This window comes from Vigna umbellata, chromosome 8 (genome assembly GCF_029865625.1).
Source record: "Vigna umbellata cultivar VRB3 chromosome 8, Vumbellata_1.0, whole genome shotgun sequence".
Taxonomy (NCBI): Eukaryota; Viridiplantae; Streptophyta; class Magnoliopsida; order Fabales; family Fabaceae; genus Vigna; species Vigna umbellata.
The window spans coordinates 37,695,847-37,716,199 of record NC_142172.1 but is presented as its reverse complement, the minus strand read 5'-3'; the positions used below and the strand labels follow the sequence as shown (position 1 = coordinate 37,716,199).

Below are 20,353 nucleotides of genomic sequence, written 5' to 3'. Positions count from 1 at the left end.
TTCAACATACACTATAATAACCTTTCACGAAACAAGTTTATTTATTTTACGTTTAAAATCTATTTCCAAATTCTTTATAACTTTCACATGAGAAGCTATTTTTGTCCAACGAATTAAACAATACAAACAAAACATGTTCAATTACAATAATGGCAATGGCATTTTAGAAGAACGGTTGAAAATGTCTTTTTTTTATTTTATATATATATATATATATATATATATATATATATATATATATATATATATATATATATATATATACTGTCATTTTTCTTAAATAAAAAAAAATGCATATCAGCATATCAAATCAGACTACACAATCTATAATTAATGTATGTAAACATGTTTCAACTTTCTTGAACTCAAGATATCTCCTTGGTAATATTTATACGTCCAATGCCTCGTGTTTTAAAATTTACTAATAGGAATAATCTTTTTTCAACTATGCCCTTTCCTACAAAAAAAAAAAAACAAATATGTATATGAATCAATTATTTTACAACATGTTTAAAACAAATATGTAAAAAATGAAAAGTATTTGATAGCAGAAAAATAAAATATAATACAATATGATTCGTTATTTTTAAAAATTATTTTTCGATTCACTTTCTTCAATCAAACAACTTTATCTTCTATTTAGTCGAAGTTATTTTCATCCTTAAATAAAACAATTTCATATTAATATCCTAATTTAATAAATTTACACTACTAACTATACTATTACACTCTAGGTATTAAGCAATAGACCATTACATAAACACTTCATGCATCTTAATGATACATTTTTCAAAAATATATAAAGTTTTCCAACAAGAGTCAATACAATATAAAATTATATACATATGTATCAACTTGTCTTGCTCTAACTATCAAACAATATCACTATTTCACGACCCTCCTACCTGTACAATCTTTATGTATAACATTAGATAAACCACGACCAAACACATAAAGAGACATATAAATGAATCAAATGATTAGTACAAGCAATTATATATAACTATTTCATTTAAAGATATACAATTATATTTACAAACTATAGCGATTATCTTTGGATGACTTTTCGTATATTAATTCAAACTTTAAAGATTTTACACTTGTTGTAAGGATTAATAGATTTTGGTTTCTAATATCATGACTTTACCCTATCTTCCTACTTGACAATATTAGCTCACCTATAATAAACCAGAAAAGTTATATTTCAAACTAATTTCCGTCATAAAAATTTTCATCAACTCTTATTAATAAATATTTTTCTTTTTGTGAGTTAATGTACTTTTGATATATGTTAAAGTTAAATTATAATTTTGTTTCTTTTTTCTTAATACTGTGTAATTTAAACCTATTTGTACTTTTTCAATTTGTATTTTGAAAAAAAAGAGTTTAATACCGAATTTTGTATTAATTTATTTTTTTATATTTATATTTTGATTGACTAACTATTTTTAATAATTATTCAGGTAAATATATTTCTAACGTTTAATTGGTTAAATATATATATATATATATATATATATATATATATATATTGAAATAGCTGAAAAATGAAATCACATATTAAAAATAAAAAAGGCTAAAGCTATAATTTAGGCTATTTTTAGAAAAGAAAATTGTATATGTACACCTTTTACTTTTTCTATACCTATCCAACATCTATTAAAAGCTAATATTTTTTAATTTTTTTAATTGTTCTTAAATTAATTTTTATTTAAAAATATAATCTTGGTTAGTGTTAAATAAATGTAAAGTAAATAAATGCAGATACTTCTTCACCCTTTTAAATAAGCTTACTTGACTGAATATAGTTATCCGTTCAAACACGAGGGCAAGGGAAAAGAACAAAAAGCATCACACCAGATGGATTCATGATTTAACGGTACGTTGGTTGCATAAAAGGATTTAAAATCTTGTCTGTCTCACTTTCAAACGAATGGTACAAGACAACAAGACAGTTTCTCTCCCTTTCCCAGATCTACTTACCATGTTATTCTGTTCTGTCACTCACCATTTGATGGTTTAACTCTACTCACCCCTCACCGCAACATAACTTATTATGCACCTTCCTCCTCTCTCTTCTTCTTCTACTTCACTGTGCCAAGTTGAAACTTTAAGCGAAACCAACCCCCCATTTCCCATTTGGTGATAATCGATCAATGGAGTTCACTGAATCTTACAAGCAAACGGGTCCCTGTTGTTTCTCTCCCAATGCTCGCTTTATCGCCGTCGCCGTTGATTACCGCCTCGTCATTCGGGAGACCATTTCCTTCAAGGTTTTGTTTTTTGTTACCCCTTTAACAACACTGCTTCAATTTTCAATCTTTATTCTGTGGCTGCAGTCTTTGGAGTTTTGAATTTCTGGAACTTAGGTTTTTGGGACACTTATCGGAGACCCAGTTTATGAATTTCAACTTTTGGGAACTTGGGACTCGTGGCAAGGAACGGGATCTGGGGGTTTTCTTTTGTTTTTATGGTTTGTTGGTTATTCTGTTTCATGCACGAGTATGAAAAAAAAACATTTTTTTTATAGTTTTGCATGTGCATATTTCTGATGAGTGGAGTTTTGGTAATGGGTTTCTTTTAGAGGCAAAACGTGACGGTTCTTTCTTCGGTACTTAGATTTGTAGGAAAATAAAAGGGGGTGATGTCCAGTGGAGCGTGGTGATTTCTGTATAAAGAAGTTGTTGTTTTTACTTGAACTCAACTACACACTAGCTATCGTGAAAATTGATGTTTTAGATTTTCATACCGGTATCAGAATTTTTACAGACACATGAGGCAGTTTAATAGTGTCTTTGAAAAATTCAGGCTTAGGAAGAGAAGCACTAAATTTGACCGTAAAATGATTGTATGGAGGTAGGTAGACTTTAAATTCCAGAGCTTTTTAACACTTCATTGCGATGGTTCCTGCTCTTTGGATCCAAATTCCAAGATGGACTGAATGAACCGTGCGTCTGAATTAAGGGATAGTATAAGTTTAAATGTAACTTGGGAACACATATAGTAGTATGCCATATTTCCTAGTAGTTTATGAGGAATAAAATTTTCAGTCTTCCAAAACCATAAATCAGTCAGCTCGTAATCAAATTATTCACCTTGATTGTTGTTATGTCTAACTGTACTTCACCCGGGCTTACCATATGCTCTTTCTATTCTAAATTGTAATTGTGATGTGAGTGCATTTGTTGCTGTTTCTCGACTTGATTAATGATACGCCTTTCATACTGTCTAGAGATTTAGTTAAAATTGAGTATTAAACCGAGTACAAGATCACCATATATGAGTTGTTTTTGTAATGTTGAATTAAACTTAAACTCATTTTTTAAGATGGTTTGGAGTTTATCCAAAATAAGTTTGTTAAACATATTGTGTCACTCATTATCGATCACTCACAAATATCTTGTTCAGACGGGGTTGTGTAAGAGATTCCACATTATGTACATATATAACTAAAATACAATATATAAGTAGGTGCAATAGGCTTGTAAAATTAAACTAGATTTAAACCTACATTCTAAGGACTACTTAATGCATTAAAGTACAAGCTTATTCTTGAAAAAAGAAATATATACGGATTGTTTATCAATGATGTATACTAAAAAGCATGGGTACAGAGACACTCAAAGAGTTTCTTTGGGACTATTCTCTTGGTTTTGATGTGATCTATTCTAGTTATGCACTTTGGTGTTAAGTGCATTTCCTCGTAACTCACTGATTATGATGTTTTATTCTAGCTATCAGCCTCAGTTCATGGTTTACAATCATTCTTTTCGGTGCATGCAGGTTGTGCAGTTGTTTTCATGCTTGGACAAAATTAGCTATATTGAATGGGCCCTTGATTCAGAATATATTCTTTGTGGTCTTTACAAAAAGCCAATGATTCAGGCTTGGTCACTAACCCAACCAGAATGGACATGCAAGATAGATGAAGGACCTGCTGGTATTGCATATGCGAGGTGGAGTCCAGATAGCCGCCACATACTCACCACTTCTGATTTCCAGTTGCGTTTGACTGTTTGGTCATTGTTAAATACAGCTTGTGTGCATTTACAGTGGCCAAAGCATGCTTCCAAAGGAGTTTCTTTCACACGAGATGGAAAATTTGCAGCAATATGTACAAGGCGTGATTGCAAGGACTATATAAATCTGTTATCTTGTCACACATGGGAAATAATGGGCAATTTTGCTGTTGACACTCTAGATTTGGCTGATATTGAATGGTCTCCTGATGACAGTGCTATAGTGATATGGGATTCGTCACTTGAGTACAAGGTAACCATTATTTGTTCTATTTTTCTTTTCTATCCCTCTTAACATGTGAAATATTATGATTTAACATAGGCTTAAATATATTTTTAATCCAGGTAAAATTAGTGATTTTTAATTTTAGACCCTTCAAAAAAATTTCTTTGGTTTTCTTCCTCAAAAAGTTGAAATTTTGCTTTTGTCCCTAAAGGTCAACTGGTCATCCCAGGTAACACTCATGAGTGTCTGTGGTACATTGCCTAGAGTAATATTGATGCAGTCAGTCAGTTTCAAACTCTAGTTTCCAAACTCAAGCTGGTTATTAGTCCCACTGCACTTAAGTTTGAGAGGGTGATGCTAGAGTAATTAGTGCGATTAAAGATTTCCACTATTATCATCATTAAAGTACATGCATTTGATTATCAAAGTTTCATGCATGTCATATACCGCAATATACAATCTATCACAATTTAGTGTTAATTATACTCTGTTGCTTTTGTATAACCCACTGGTTATGCTATAAATTATTGTTAGAAATTTATGGCTGCAATTTACAATTTTCTAAAACTTAGACACTTTCCTTTGATATAGGTTCTAATATATTCTCCAGACGGAAGGTGCCTCTTCAAGTATCAGGCATATGAAAGTGGATTGGGAGTTAAAAGTGTGTCCTGGTCTCCTTGTGGTCAGTTTCTGGCAGTGGGCAGTTATGATCAGATGTTGCGAGTCCTGAATCACTTAACTTGGAAGACATTTGCAGAGCTAATGCACCCGTATTCAGTCCGTGGACCTTGTTATGCTGCTGTTTTCAAAGTACTCCTTTAAGACACTTCCCCTCGTTAATGGTATCACAGTTTGAGAAAATTATTTACCTTGTTCATCAAATTGCAGGAAGTAGATGAGCCCCTACAACTTGATATGTCTGAACTTTGTTTGAGTGATGATTTTTCCCAAGGAAATGACGGTAAGCACAACCACTTTGCATTATGTCTCTTTTTTTTATTTTGGCAGTTAGCTACTTTTGCCACTATTGGTTTGTAATTTGCCTGGAAGCAGTTATTTCTTTAGCCATTTCTTGTGTTAACTTATCGGAATTGGCTGACAATTAACTTTAGATTAGTTTAGTTTAAAATTTTCAGTAAAGCTTAACATATCTTCATGAACATAAAAGGGGGTTGTGTCTAATAAGTTAATCAAGAGACCAAAGAATTAAAGTGTTGAAACCATTTATCTACATTTACGTAACAGCTTGGGCTTTTAGTGTGCTGGTTCATGACACTGACATTCTTTTGTTTTGTTACTTTTTTATTTTTCTTTCTCGAAGCAGATTCTCCTGAAGAACCCTTTAGAGTCAGGTATGAGGTCATGGAAGTTCCTATCAATTTACCATTCCAAAAGCCTCCTGCTGAGAAACCTAACCCTAAACAAGGAATTGGTGAGCTACTCATCTTTTATTTTCAGATGCCATAAATTATGATAATTCTTTTTAATAATTCAATAATTCATAGAAGCAAAGCTATGGTTCTTCATTCCATATTTTGTAATAAACAGGAAGTAATGAAACTTCATGATGTTGATGTGATTTTCTGATATTTTTGGAACTAGTTGAGATCAGGCTGTAAACTAATCAAGTGACTGTACATGTGCAACCTTTCATGATTACTGCTATCTTTGCATTATTCATATTCCTCATTGATGATGCTTTGGTTTCTGCAGTATGTATAAGATCAGTTTCCTTTCAGTATTACTTTACTGAAGAGATTGAATAATTTTGTTGTAGGCATTTTGTCATGGAGCAACGATAGCCAGTACATATGCACTCGAAATGATAGTATGCCTACAATACTTTGGATATGGGATATTCGACACCTGGAGCTTGCTGCAATCTTAGTCCAGAAAGATGCTATAAGGGCGGCAACATGGGACCCAACATGCACACGCCTCGTTGTTTGCACTGGAAGTACTCACTTGTATATGTGGACTCCATCCGGTGCCTATTGTGTTCATGTTCCTCTACCACAATTTACCATAACTGACCTGAAATGGAATTCGAATGGTAGTTGTCTACTTCTTAAGGACAAGGAGTCATTCTGCTGTGCTGCTGTTCCCTTATTACCTGAATCTAGTGAATACAGTTCAGATGAATAATGATAAGGAAGTGAAGCAATAGTGAAAAAAGTGAATGGCCATTATCTCTTTGCATCTGGTAGATAAGAGTCCAAGGTTTAAGATCATACAAAAATTCATGCAGCTGTAAGAGATAAAGGCTTGGTTTGAGGAAGGAGGTATGCCGATGAAGCATGTTTGAGGAGAGGAGGCAATGGAGCTATCTATGTCGGAGCATTTGAGAAAATTCAATGGCCATCTCGGCCCTTGTTTTAGGAGCTTAGATATATTCAATATTAACCAGCAATCTGTTTCCTGTTTGATTTTTAGGGTGTAATGCTGATGTGTTGATTGAAATGCCATCTAAAATAGTATAACAAAAGTTTATGAGGATACTCCATAATATCTTTGTCTAATCATTATTGTTGTTATGACACTAGGCTTGTGTTTGGTTCGAATGATGATGGAAGAGCGAGTGCTGGTTTTGTTTGGTTCAACTAATTTAAACCGAAATGAGAGCTCGAATTTGCGGGGAAAAAAAGGAGTGCCCTTGGAGTGAAGAGAGGAAGAAAATCAACTCACTTTGTAGTAAACTACACATTTGGCCCTCTATTTTTCACTCTGTCTTTCACCCTTTCTCTTATTTTGGACCAGAATCGATTCTCCTCTCTTTGAGAATTGATTCTCCTCTTTGAAGAATCAATGCTCCTTTCTATTTTTTCCCATAATCGATTCTCCTATATCTTTCTTTGCCATAATCGATTTTCTGCTTGTCTACCTCCTTCTCCGGACACATCATACAATCCTCTAACTTTGCCACACGCCCCAGGTGCTTCTCCTTCGCCTTCCACCACTCGAAGAATTTGCTTTCAAGTCCTTTGGCCGTTGTGACTTCATCTGGTGTTGCTTCTTCCTCACCCTCAACTACAACTTGGTCACCTTGTTCAGTAGCATTGAAAGCCAATAGTCTTTAACTAGCGTTCTTAGGAAATTAAACTAGTTAGTATCTATCCCAGTCATGAAATGATCACATCTTGTATGCCTATTTTATATGGCATAGGCAAGAAACAATTTTTAACCATTGATAAATCCTCTTTTACTTTCAACAACCTTGTGTCAAAGTTCATTTACTAAACTCTTTGCAATTCAACATACCATGTTTAAACATGTTTCCATTGCTAGATTCTTTTTAGAATTTAACAAGGGCTTGTCTCTTAAAAATATGTATTAAAAGTTTAACCTTAATTTTAATTATTTTTCACAATCCTAAAAATATCCCATTTCTTCAACCCCGATTCAACGAATTTAGTATTTTAAATTAAATCATCGAATTAAATAAATGTATATTTAGTTATATAAATGAAATAGACATGCATCAGAATACTATTTTTAGATACATAAATAATTGACTAAATTTGTCCCTAATCTTCTGGACTACCTCATAATTTTAAATTAAATCCTGATTTGCATTAAATTTAGAAAAGAATGACGTTAGATTTATTTATGAGTAACGGTAAAATGACGCGTATTTATATTTTTTTAATTTATATTATAATAGTAAAATAATTATAAAATAATAAATTTTTGTATTTTAAGAAGGAAAAAATAAATAAAAAAAAGATAATATCAAATAAATAAAAAAATTGTATGGATAAAATTATCATTTTTTTTATATTAAAAGCAAAGCAGAAAGGTCGTTTTGTACTTGTCCTGTCAACTAACTGAAATCATAATATAATAATATAACAATATATATATATATATATATATATATATATATATATATGTATATATATGTATGTATATATAATAATCATCCAAATCCAAAACAAGACTTATTCAGTTAAACTCAGAAGGAAACAATGACGGATCTCTCAGTTTCTTCGTCTTCCCTCGCTAAAACTCTTCTTCCTCCATTCTCGTTCTCCCTCCGTCCAAACATTCCGAAACGGTTGCGATTCTGCAGAAAGTCGGCATCCTTTCTCCGGAAGCCGTCGTCGATTTCCCGCCAAAACAAGCTCGCCGTCGTCACTGCTATTCAGGTTACTCAATCTGAGAATGACGGTTTTGTCCTTGAAGACGTTCCACATCTCACAAACTTCCTTCCCGATTTACCGGTACCACTTGTTTCTCCCTTGCTTTTCACCAAAACTTTTCGCAATTCTTGTTTTCAGTTTGTTACGATGATGTCCTTGATTGTGAGATTCTAGTGCACAAACGCCACATGTTTTTATACTATTCTTTTATTTTTGTTGATGAAAAGATACTATTATGAAATCACAGTTTTCCATATTTTAGTTAGCTTTAGGCCTTGTTTGGCAGAGTCGGGAGAAACAATGTGAATGAAATTAAAAGATAATTTAAAATAGGAGTGGAATAAAATATAAACTATCAATCTTTATTGAAGAGAAATAGAAAAGAACATTGGGGCAAACAATAGCTATTTCTGTCTCTTAACTTAGTAATTTAGGGATCGAATTTTGATGATGTTATTTGATTACAGAATAAACAAGTTAGGAGTGTGTTACCACCATGGTTAAAAAAAGTTAGAAGGGATTCTCATGAGGGGGAAATCATATGGTCCCGTGAATTTACATTATTTGATATCAGCAGCTTTTATATCAGCTATTCAGTATATTTGAGGAGTGGTGGGTTTTTTCCTTCTTTTTCTCCTTGTTAAGTAAATCATTTTCTTTTTCAAAAAAATAATGATAATTTTTTCTTTTCTATATGTTTTCTTTCTATTTTCTTTTTATTTCTTTCTTCTTTTCTATATGGTCCCGTGAATTTACATTGTTTGATATCACCAACTTTGATATCAGCTATTCGGTATATTTGAGGAGTGGTGGGTTTTTTCCTTCTTTTTCTTTGTTAAGTAAATCATTTTCGTTTTCAAAAAAATAATGATAATTTTTTCTTTTCTATATGTTTTCTTTCAATTTTCTTTCTATTTCTTTCTTCTTTTCTAGCTTTACGGTGATTTCTAATATTTAATGCATTTCTTCCTCTTTTGTAGTCCTATCCAAATCCATTGAGGAAGAGCCAAGCTTACTCAATTGTCAAGTAAGTCCACTTCTAGCAATTTGCTTTAAATAATGTTTGTGATTTTTCATTGTAACTTCAAAGATTATATGTTCAAGTTCCCAAACTTTTTGTTTCTTTTAATTATTTTAATATGATTCTTTTATAAAAATTGTTTTGTACTTGAAGGAAAAATTTTGTGAGCCCAGAAGACGTGGTTGCTCAAAATGTAAGTGACACAATCCTCTCCCTGCTTGTTCGTGGAACTATATTCTTTATAAATGATTGATCGATCTCCGTGTTTTAGCATTTGTCTAAATTTCTTATAACGTTTAATGTCCAGGTTGCTATTCAAAAAGGAAGTCCGAGAGGAGTTCATTTTCGGCGTGCGGGACCTCGAGAAAAGGTATAAAGCTTGGAAATGTCTATCCATTCGTAATCTTTAAAAACTGATGATGCCTTCTCTTCTCATATTAGATTTATTTCGAGCCAGAAGAAGTACGTGCTTGCATAGTGACTTGTGGAGGATTATGCCCAGGAATTAATACAGTGATTAGGGAAATTGTTTGCGGCTTGAACATCATGTATGGTGTTCATGATATACTTGGGATTGAGGTTAGTTTTTTGAAATTATAATATTCTGAGTATGTTTAAAAATATAACATGCTTTTGTTAATTAAAGACTTTAATGACTATTTGGTTAAACTAATTATATTCTCTTTAAAATTCAATAATGATATATAGCGTGAATATTGTACTGCCAGCTGATGTGTGACAACAGACTGTAACAGTCTGCTACTGTTTCTGTTTCTTATAGAGCACGCTACTTTTGTAGCTTTATAATCTTTGTTGTAGCATATTCAAAATGTAAGGAAATATAAGAAAAAATATCTTGATTAAACTCCCTCTCTCCTTTCTGTTCTATGTAAACTCTAATATCTAGAAAAAGATTGAGAAAACAATCAGGTTATAATAAACATCCTCCAAAACAAAAAACTTAAAAACCAGTTATATAAAAATAATATGAGCTGAGAAAAATATGTTTTTAATCCGTGTACTTTTAAAATTACTGATTAGTCCTCAAATTCTAAAACATGTAAATTTAGTCAGTCCTTTAATTTTTACGGCGATAAAATAACTCCCACTATATGTTAAGTTTTTAAGTATCAAGAATGACTAAATTGAAACATATTTTCAAAAGTTTGATAGCTAATTCATGAATTTAATATAGGAACCAAAACCAAGTTCAACAAAAAGTATTCTTACCTAAAAAATTTAATTAGGGTGTTAACCAAAGAGAAAACCATAACATAAATGAAGTTGAATATTGTTCCCGTTAGCAATCTAGTGGCAAGGAGGTGTCCTTCAAGATGAACGCATGCATGCATTCTGCTTCAAATAAATGCACCAAAAGCCTTTAATTTGATCTGAGGTAATTTTCTAAACTGAATGACCACACTGCTTCAAGATGAACGCATGCATGCATTCTGCTTCAAATAAATGCACCAAAAGCCTTTAATTTGATCTGAGGTAATTTTCTAAACTGAATGACCACACTAGAAATTCATCAAATACACCATTATTTAAGTGAAGTATCTGCCTAACGGTTTCCTTAAACCATTTATGTCATAAGTTAGGTATAGCTTGGAAACTTTGGAGTAATCTGTTTGAGCTTTAAGAAGAGTACTGGTTACGACAATATGGAAGTAATTTTACCATCATTATAAAGGTTAAGGAAGCCGGAGAAATAAGTTATTTTATGTGTACTTAGCTGGGATAATGAAAGTTAGTTCCAGACGGTTAAGCAATAAATTCTCTACTTAGCATTGTGGAAATGTCTCTTTTCGATAACTAGCCTAGGGAATTTCTACTCCTCCTTTTTTTTTTTTTTCTTTCCTGAATTCTAGTATTACAAGAAAATAATATGTTTAAATTGAATGAGATGGGAAATAATTTATATTTTTTCAACTTTTAAGTTTGGTATTGTAATTGTAATTTCAACAATCTTATTATTTGAGATTTAAAATATTATTACCACTCTTAGCTTAGCTTTGCAGTTCTTTAAGGGTGGTCTAGCTAATCAATGCCCTAAAGCATTGATTCCTCCTTCTTAAATGATTCTAATTACTTAATGTCAACTATTTTGAATTGAATTTATATTTTCAATATGCTCCATCCACTCATTTTTATAATTCCTAATAAACTAACTAATTCATAAGAATAAAGTAATTAACCAAGTTACTAGATTCAAATTTACCACAAAGGCATTTTTTTTTCTAAAATTTTGCCTAACATCAATGAGACATACTTTTATTTGTTTTTCCTATAATATACTGGCTGTAATTCTTCTAATGTCTCTGGTTAGTAATATGTTTATTGCTTTAAGTTTTATTGGCTATGCATGTGAAGAGGCAAATAAAGTTCCCACAATGTTGTGCATACGAAGAAGTGAAGTTTGATTCCTTGGCCTCAGAAAAGCCTACGACTAATGTTTTCTGTCTACTACTATGTATGAGAATTGACTCATGATTAGGGATATTTTGTTAAGAGGTTAATGTAGGAACATTCTAGATTGATTCTTATAAAAAGATCATGAAAAAAATCTAGTTTGATTCTTACAAGAAGGAAAGGGAGTAATAAATAGTAAATACTTACTATTTTTTGTTTCATTAACCCATGCCCTTTGGGCATTGCTAGCAACTTAGCATTTTTCTTTTATGATCTTTCATTGAGTTCTTATTGGTCACCACTTTAATTTTGAAACTGATTTAGGGAGGATATAAAGGGTTCTATTCAAAAAATACATTGATGTTGACTCCTAAAGTGGTTAACGATATCCATAAACGTGGTGGCACCTTTCTCCGAACATCTCGTGGAGGACATGATACCCACAAGATAGTAGACAACATTGAGGATAGGGGAATAAATCAGGTGTATACTTGTTAAAAATATTTTAAATTTTCTATCAAATTTGGACATGATGTCTGAACCAAAGATGATTTGATCTTTCTATGTTAGGTATACATTATTGGAGGTGATGGTACGCAGAAAGGAGCTTCACTTATCTATGAGGTAATTCGTTACTTTCACGAAAACAATTATTGGATTTCGTGCAGTGAAAAAAAAATGAGACTGTCAGGTCTTATCTTCCTACTTACTATTTTATTTTTTTATAATAAAATTGTTATATTAATAAAAGGCTAAGATCCTCTGCTGTGGTACTGTCACTGCACTGAATCCATTCCCTCATTCATGTAGTTATCTTTATGGAATAATGTAATATAATCATCTTTTTTATGAAGGAAGTTATAAGGCGTGGTCTTCAAGTGGCTGTGGCTGGGATTCCGAAAACAATTGATAATGATATTGCTGTAAGTTCTTAGCCCATGATATATTCTGAATTTATACCTACATGGAGACTTTTAGGCCATTAGTGAAATATTCTTGTAGTTTGATTTATAGAATAATAATTTGAACATGTTACAACCCAAAACTCCTGGCAAAGACATCATAGAAAGGCTTTCCAACCGGGCAAGTCTTCCAACCATCTACCAAGATCATAGAAAAGGACAAATTTTTCAGGAAACCAGTGATTGTATCTAGTTGTTTATATATGAAACTCTACTTTTAATGGCATCTGTTCTGTCTGTTCAGGTTTCTGTCGGTGTGTGTGCAACCATGTGTCTTGACTTGGAGATATTATATTTGTTCGTCAACTTTTTGTCCACATATTACAATATTTATTAAAATAAATATACTTAGAGGAAGCATTTGTTATGTTATTCTTCTTGTTTGTGTTTTTGGATCTAGGTGATAGACAAATCTTTTGGATTTGAAACTGCTGTGGAAGAAGCCCAGAGAGCCATTGATGCTGCTCATGTGGAGGTTGAAAGTGTCGAGAACGGAGTTGGAATTGTGAAGCTGATGGGAAGATACAGTGGTAAATAGTAGTATTACAGAAATGTTATATTCTGATTTTGCCTCTCCTTTTTGTATTGCAATTCAAATTTTCTAAATAATTTTATTCAATGAAATGACAGAAAATGGGAGCTTTTATCTATGAGTGAAATGTTGTTATTAGAACTTTACAAGGTTCCATATGCAGGTTTCATTGCAATGTATGCAACACAAGCAAGTCGAGATGTGGTAAGACATTTATCTAATGTCAGCACTTATCAGTGATGGTCACATTTGAACTGATTCTTTTGGTAGTGTAAAATTTCTATTTCATTATTGTTTCTTTTTGTCATGCTAGAAATTAGTGTGATACATAAACTTTAAGACTAAATAAAGGGATATTTTTAAGTGTACCCTATGTGGATGTGATCATTGTATTTATATTCAGTAAATTTGGATAGCAGTACAATGCTGTGAAAGATAGTTACAGAGGACAAACACTAACTGCACACTGCTGACAAAAAAAAAGCATTGGCGAGGCATTTAGACTCTTCTGTTTAGTAGATCTTAACTATTTATTATATTTATTACTAAATCTAACCGTTAAAATAAAAATCAACTATAACTAGAATGACTAACAAGTATGCCTATTTTACTGGTATAATGGGTTAGTTAGTTTTTATTTCAACCATACATATTAAATAATAAATGGTTAAAATTTATTAAACAAAACGTCAATTGAAGAGGACCCAAATCCATGGAAAATGGTAGGAGGAGGACTACAAGAATGTTGGAATATAGTACATAGTTTAATAATATATTGTCTTGCTGTAATTATAATATTAGAATAACTTTAGATATAACTATTCTATTTTGTGTACATAGTGGAGCTTCTGCTTTGTACTTAAGACAAATCAAACGTCTTTTGATTTTTCCCCACCCTGAAGCTGGAGTTTCCATGAGCCTTAAAAGAAAAAGGAAGGATCAAAGAAACATATAAAGTGAAGTTGCAATAAATTTTTTTAATGTGACTTGATGAACGTTTGGTTTTGTTGCGGGTGGATATCGGGTGGATATAAAAGAAAGACATGTCTGCTCAAGAAATCTTTATATGCCTCAAAGCCATCTAAATTGATCTAATTGGACGTTGCGGTTAAGTTGTATTGTTCTGGTAAATTATGATTTACAAAACTTACTCCAATCCATTTATCACAAATACTCCATACTCTACTTGCAACCCTGAAGAATGACTCACAGTTTCTTCCAACTGGCCACTTAAACACATAGAACGCTATCAATCATCACCCTCCAAAGTCTTAAAGTGTGAGTTAGTATAAATTCTTCAGTTAGTATTCTATGTGCTTGGTATTCTTGAGTTAGATCAACCACTGTGACCTTGGACCTGAATAAGAGAAAAAAGTTTTGTCAGAACATCAGCCCATTGGTCTGGACTGGACAATAAGCTGTTTAGATAGCACCTATTCTCCATTGGAATGCTGCCTTAATTGTGGTTACCACCTGGTCTGCCTTAGTGGCGGCCATTTTGGGGGGTTGCTTAAATTTCAACATCAAGAAGAGTGATTTAATCTCACGTTCCCTAGAGATCTAACCAAATTGAGCTTGTTTTCACGTTATAAGTTGGTTTTGTATAGTTATCTTATGTCCAAACCTAGATTCCAAGACTTTTCATGTTGACTGTGAAGTGCTTTTTATTTCAATAGATATTTATGTTTTAAAAATTCATTTTCTTGGTAGATGACACTTCACCCCATCATGAAACTCTTATTTGACTTGATAGATTTTTATTTGAACATTATTAAGAGGGGAAATGAAATGCCTATAATAGCTGGAGTCATTACAGGATTGCTGCTTGATTCCAGAGTCTCCCTTTTATTTGGAAGGAAGAGGTGGGCTTTTTGAGTTTATTGAAGAGAGGCTAAAAGAAAATGGACATTTAGTTATTGTGGTAGCCGAAGGAGCAGGTCAGGAATATGTTGCTGTAGAAGGGCATGATGCAGGTAAAACTGATGCATCGGGGAACAAGCTACTTCTTGATGTTGGTCCATGGTTATCTGATAAGATCAAAGTATGTTGCATTATCTTTCCTTTCTTTGTATTTATGTCTCTGTTGTAGATGTATAATATTCGAAGATGTGTATAAGTTGTATCATGTACACCTTTAAATTGACTGGATTTGAGACTGCATAAAATTGGATATCTTTTCGATAGTTGAGTTGAGTTTAGAACTTATGACCATAGAAAAACATCCACTCAAAAGAAAGTCCTGCATTTCTTTTCAGAATCTGATTTATGCCGATAGGACCAGTTAACTTGCTAAAAGACGGATGTTAAATATCAATTACAGTCATATGTAACTTTCTTGTTTTGTTTTGACGTTATGTTTCCTCTCCTTTTAATCATAACACTGAGAGAGATTGCTGAGATTGGAAATTCGTTGATGTGGACTTTACAACTATCCCATCCTAACTTCATAATTTTGTTCAGCACTATAGTTTTCTGATTATTCTTTATTCTTTGTTTGAAAGCCACCTTATTATGCTCATCTTTAGACCGGAAAGGACTACCTTTGGAGCGACTGTCAAAAAAGGCTGAGCTGAGCGTTGTAGAGTGCAGAAACTGGGATTTATCATCTTTTAAGTTATTCACCATCTCTTTATTGACATTTTTTATTGCAGAATCATTTCACAATGTTTCGAAAGATGGCAGTGAATATGAAATATATAGGTATTTTCTTTAGTTTCTCAAGAATATTTTTTATTTATTTTAATGAAGGTTGCCTGCCTCTAACAAATAGCTTGATGAGTTAATCTTTGGAAGAAATGTCCTTCAAATGCGTTATCCAGTAGATCTAACCATTTTCCTATTTTACATGCTACTGTATTGTATCATATGAAAAGGAAATGTGACCGTACAACTTAGTTGGTTCTAAAAGACTAAACAAAGAAAGGGTGTCGAAAGTTGTGTTTTTACTCCAGAGTGATTGAGGGTCTGTTTTAGTGTATCCTTCAGCCTGGCTCCTGTAAACTTTCATTAGTGAAAAAGATCTGGAATCTGCTTCAGTTGGGCAATTTGACTCATCTAACGGATATACATTACATTTATATGCAGCAGATCATGACAAAAATTTTAATTTATTCATTTCATTCAGCAAGCTATAAGATTAATGTTATATATATATACATATATATATATATATACATATATATATATATACATATATATATATATATATACATATATATATATATATATATATATATATATATATATATATATATATATATATAGAGAGAGAGAGAGAGAGAGAGAGAGAGAGAGAGATATGTGTGTGTATGTATGTATAAAGAGGGATTCAAGAATAATTTTAAGAGCATTATAGACTTTGTTTACACAAAATTCCGTTATTATTTATAGAACAGAAAAATAAGAAGAAAAGAAATTAAGTAACTTATAAGCTAATTTGTAGAAGTCCTACTTATGGTTTCTCTAAATTCTTGTTTTTAACTCGTGAATAAGTTAATTTAAGTGTATAAAAAAAATTATTTCATTTTTTAACCTTTTTCTTCTAGAGATGTAGTAATTATTCGCTAATTTATTTAAAATCATTTAATCTTGGAGCAGCTTGCTCTACTTGAAATCTTGAAATTTGTTATTTTCCTTATAAAACTTGTTTGTTACTTTCATAGATCCAACGTACATGATTCGAGCTATTCCAAGTAATGCCTCAGACAACATTTACTGCACTCTCCTTGCTCATGGTGCTGTCCATGGAGCTATGGCTGGATTCACTGGCTTCACAGTTGGGCCTGTGAACGGTAGACATGCTTATATCCCAATTGCTGTGAGTGGTTCATTTCCTTAACTCGTGTATATTCAATTCAAGTAAATTACTCTCATTGCAAAACATTGTGCTACGCTTAATCTTTTAGTATCTTTGTTTGCTTTGTAATTTTCTGTTACAATTATATATTCTATTAATTACCAATAGATGTTCTACTCAAATATCTTGTGTTGTTTTATTCACTAGGTTATCAGTTTTTACATACTACAATTCAAAAGAAAACCTTTCTAAACTAAAATGTCAAGGGTTGTGGAATAGAGTAATATATTGGAATAGCTATTAAATTGAGACATTGAACATGCCGTCCAGACTCGGCATTCATACTCATCATCCAAAAGACCAACAATTCCTAATGGATGAAATATTGAATGAGCTTTCCTAACGTCCACCTGGATTCTGCCCTAACGACATGCCGTGTTTCTTTCCCTTTAGCAATTTTCTACAAAAAAATAAACATAAAAATAGTGATTCATTCTTACATGCATTAAGGAAAAGATCATACATTAGTCTTTATAGAGACTTTTTTCTTGGGCAAAAAAATTGAACTGGTATAACTAGGACTAACTATTAGAAAAGATGAGATGAAGAAAAGAAAGCTTGCCTTCCAGCCAGCCAGGCACAAATATATCCAGTTTTTTTTTTATGAAAGTTCCAGGACGTTGATGAAATTTCTTAAATTTGAACCCTGGAAATAAATTTTCCACGGAAATTACCTGCGCAATCTGACCACAAAAAGAAAACTGAAGCCCTTACAACATGGTGCATTTTTGTTTGCTATTTATAATTGGATATCTTCAGTGAAAAAACACTGATTATTTGACAATTTCTCCATACAACTAGTCCTTTCTGTTAGGTCTCTAACTTTGTCGGAGATTTTGTTCTACATCGTTTCTCATATTATGATTTTGCTTGTTTTTCCTTGCATTGTATAATATACCACCAGCTGATCACCGAACATCTTGTTGCAGCGTGTGACTGAGAGGCAGAAAACGGTCAGGCTGAGTGATAGGATGTGGGCTAGACTTCTTTTATCAACGAATCAACCAGGTTTCGTTTCCTCTGATCAAGAAAAATTTGACAAAGAGGTCATGAACTAATACTATATAATTATTACCTCTATCCAGGTTTATCGATATTGATTCATTTCTGAGAATTGATTTGTCATTAACATTCATTTAGCATACGGGGGATGATACTACATATTCATTTGTTAATTGGGAAGTGAACATGTTGAAAATCAGAATCAACATGTTGAAAATTTATACAGGCCACCACACAAGTTCCGCTACACCTCCTCTGCTCAAATCACGAATACTTTACGTGCCTAGAATGTGTTTACAAATTAAAAAAAAAAAGAAGAAAGTCTCATGTTAGCCTTTTGTTTTATTTATCTTTAAAATGCTATAACTATGGAGTGATATGCTATGGATCTGGGATTTTTTAATCCATGGCAATATTTTAAGTCTCTGAATGGACCTAATAGAAGAAAAAACAGAGTAAAAAAAATAAAGGTAACGAGAAATAAAATAAAAATTAAATGTATTTGATAGAAGAAAATAGAGAAAAATGAATGAAAGATAGGATCTGATCACATTTTAATTATCTTCTACGTTCCTATTTCTGTGATACTAAATGAATTGAATCTTATTGATCAGATTTATGTTTGGATGATGCAGTAACATATGGCAGCTGATATTGCCTTTTATAATAGGGAAGTGGGCGTGTTGAAAATTAGAATTGAATAACTTTTTTTAGACAGGACAGCAGGCACGATTAGGGTGTTAGGGTGGTGGCGTAACCGTAAGAAATTTGTACTTCTAAATACCCTCTTTCCTTTCGGTCACTGTCAAACTTTTACATAAATGTATGTCTAACTTTTATATTTCATTCATGTTTTAACCATTTTTTTTAAATGTATTTGATGGATAAGAACAAATTCTTAATTTATTATTGTTTGTTTATTGTAATTTGAAATAAAAAAAAAGTCATATGAATTGTGTATTAGATAAAAATACCTTTTTAATAATAAGAATTTACAAGGTGATGCTTAAAGTCCTAGTTTTTTTTCACTCATTTTAATACATCTTAAATAAATAAATAAAATTCATGTATAGCATTAAGTGAGGAATAATATTAATTTATATTAAATAATCAGTAGTTTTTATTTTAGTTTTATAATTTAAAATTAAGTTAAAATTAAAAGGTCATTTTTATTTTCAATGATTGATTAAAATAAACTCTAAAACTAGAAAGAAGCAACTAAGAGAGTGAGAAAGATTGGGAAACTCCCATATAGAAAGTAAATATTGAATCATTTTTGCAAAATAAAAAATAAGAATAGTTTACAAAGTTGCTAACATAAAATAGGAACCTAATTTGAATGGAAGTGCTTGATAACTCCAATTATTTTAGAAGAGACAGATAGATGCATCATTCCCTTCAGTAGGCGTACTCATCTTACAAGAGTCCAGTTATGCTAAATAATCAAATTCAGTCACGTGTCTGCACATTTTACTATTCGTAAGAAAAACAATAACATCATTCAGTAATTATCCTTGTGAATGCAAGTGATTTACGAGCGTGCTTGTGTTAATCAAGGTAAGTATACTTTTACACTTTAACATACATCAGATTGATGATATGGTTGAAGAGTGTCAGTCTTGTGTTCAAAAAGTGAAATTCCTGCTTTACTTCTTTTCTTTTAATCAGAAAAAAATGATTTTGGGAAACGCTGTTGACTTTTGTCTATGGTACTGTGGTACAGTTGCAGGACACTTGCACAAAACTAAATTATATCTGTAGATTTAGAGATAATACCTATAAGATATCTTCTGCTATGGTGGTTTTAGCTAAACCACAGCAAGTGTATAAAGTATACGTCGAAGACAATACTTCAACGTTTTGATGTGATTTGTCTAAAATATCAAAATTAATGTCCTTAATCGTCTTGTTACAAGTTGAATCATATATTTAAAACAGCAGCCTTTTTTCTAGCTTGCAATCCAGTGTATACAAATCAGTAAGAAACAAACCAAAAACATGTTGTTGACTCTTTGCATACAAGTTGTAAAGTTTCTTCTTCCTATTGGTTTACTTGATTTATTTGCTCTTTGTACAAACCAGCTGTATTGCTAACTGCCAAAGACCAAGTTGATCATCTAACCAATAATAATTTTGTTGCTTCAATGTGGGGTGTACCCAAATAGAAAGATCATTAATTTG

At 31.9% G+C, this 20,353-nt stretch overlaps 2 protein-coding genes across 5 annotated transcripts; both read left to right on the top strand.

Annotated features, from left to right (window-relative positions):
* Positions 1–1,829: 1,829 nt before the first annotated feature.
* Positions 1,830–6,805, top strand: LOC124820672 (Transducin/WD40 repeat-like superfamily protein). Its single transcript, XM_047292412.2, has 6 exons — positions 1,830–2,273; positions 3,784–4,272; positions 4,837–5,058; positions 5,137–5,209; positions 5,573–5,680; positions 6,026–6,805. The coding sequence occupies exons 1-6, from the start codon at positions 2,157–2,159 to the stop codon at positions 6,391–6,393; spliced, it is 1,377 nt and encodes a 458-aa protein (XP_047148368.1). The 5' UTR covers positions 1,830–2,156; the 3' UTR covers positions 6,394–6,805.
* A 1,368-nt stretch (positions 6,806–8,173) lies between these two features.
* LOC124844333 (ATP-dependent 6-phosphofructokinase 4, chloroplastic-like) lies at positions 8,174–18,504 on the top strand. Of its 4 annotated transcripts, none has more exons than XR_015781582.1 (14): positions 8,174–8,468; positions 9,368–9,414; positions 9,562–9,601; positions 9,716–9,778; positions 9,850–9,987; positions 12,145–12,303; positions 12,391–12,444; positions 12,675–12,743; positions 13,183–13,312; positions 13,478–13,518; positions 15,116–15,287; positions 15,816–16,014; positions 16,977–17,131; positions 18,100–18,504. XR_015781582.1 is itself a non-coding variant. In XM_088096496.1 (14 exons), the coding sequence occupies exons 1-14, from the start codon at positions 8,214–8,216 to the stop codon at positions 18,226–18,228; spliced, it is 1,554 nt and encodes a 517-aa protein (XP_087952622.1). In that variant the 5' UTR covers positions 8,174–8,213; the 3' UTR covers positions 18,229–18,504. The 4 variants fall into 4 exon arrangements, 3 of the variants coding, with proteins under 3 accessions (XP_087952622.1, XP_087952621.1, XP_087952623.1); XM_088096496.1 differs by having other exon boundaries at positions 15,131–15,355; positions 15,966–16,014; XM_088096495.1 differs by having other exon boundaries at positions 15,116–15,355; positions 15,966–16,014.
* The last annotated feature ends 1,849 nt before the right edge of the window (positions 18,505–20,353 follow it).

Coding starts and splice junctions, on each gene's coding strand:
- LOC124820672 (XM_047292412.2), top strand. CDS start 2,157: ATGGAGTTCACTGAATCTTACAAGCAAACGGGTCCCTGTTGTTTCTCT. Junction 4,273..4,836: donor ATTCGTCACTTGAGTACAAG/GTAACCATTATT, acceptor CCTTTGATATAG/GTTCTAATATATTCTCCAGA. Junction 5,059..5,136: donor GTTATGCTGCTGTTTTCAAA/GTACTCCTTTAA, acceptor ATCAAATTGCAG/GAAGTAGATGAGCCCCTACA.
- LOC124844333 (XM_088096495.1), top strand. CDS start 8,214: ATGACGGATCTCTCAGTTTCTTCGTCTTCCCTCGCTAAAACTCTTCTT. Junction 9,779..9,849: donor GTGCGGGACCTCGAGAAAAG/GTATAAAGCTTG, acceptor TTCTCATATTAG/ATTTATTTCGAGCCAGAAGA. Junction 13,519..15,115: donor CACAAGCAAGTCGAGATGTG/GTAAGACATTTA, acceptor TGCCTATAATAG/CTGGAGTCATTACAGGATTG.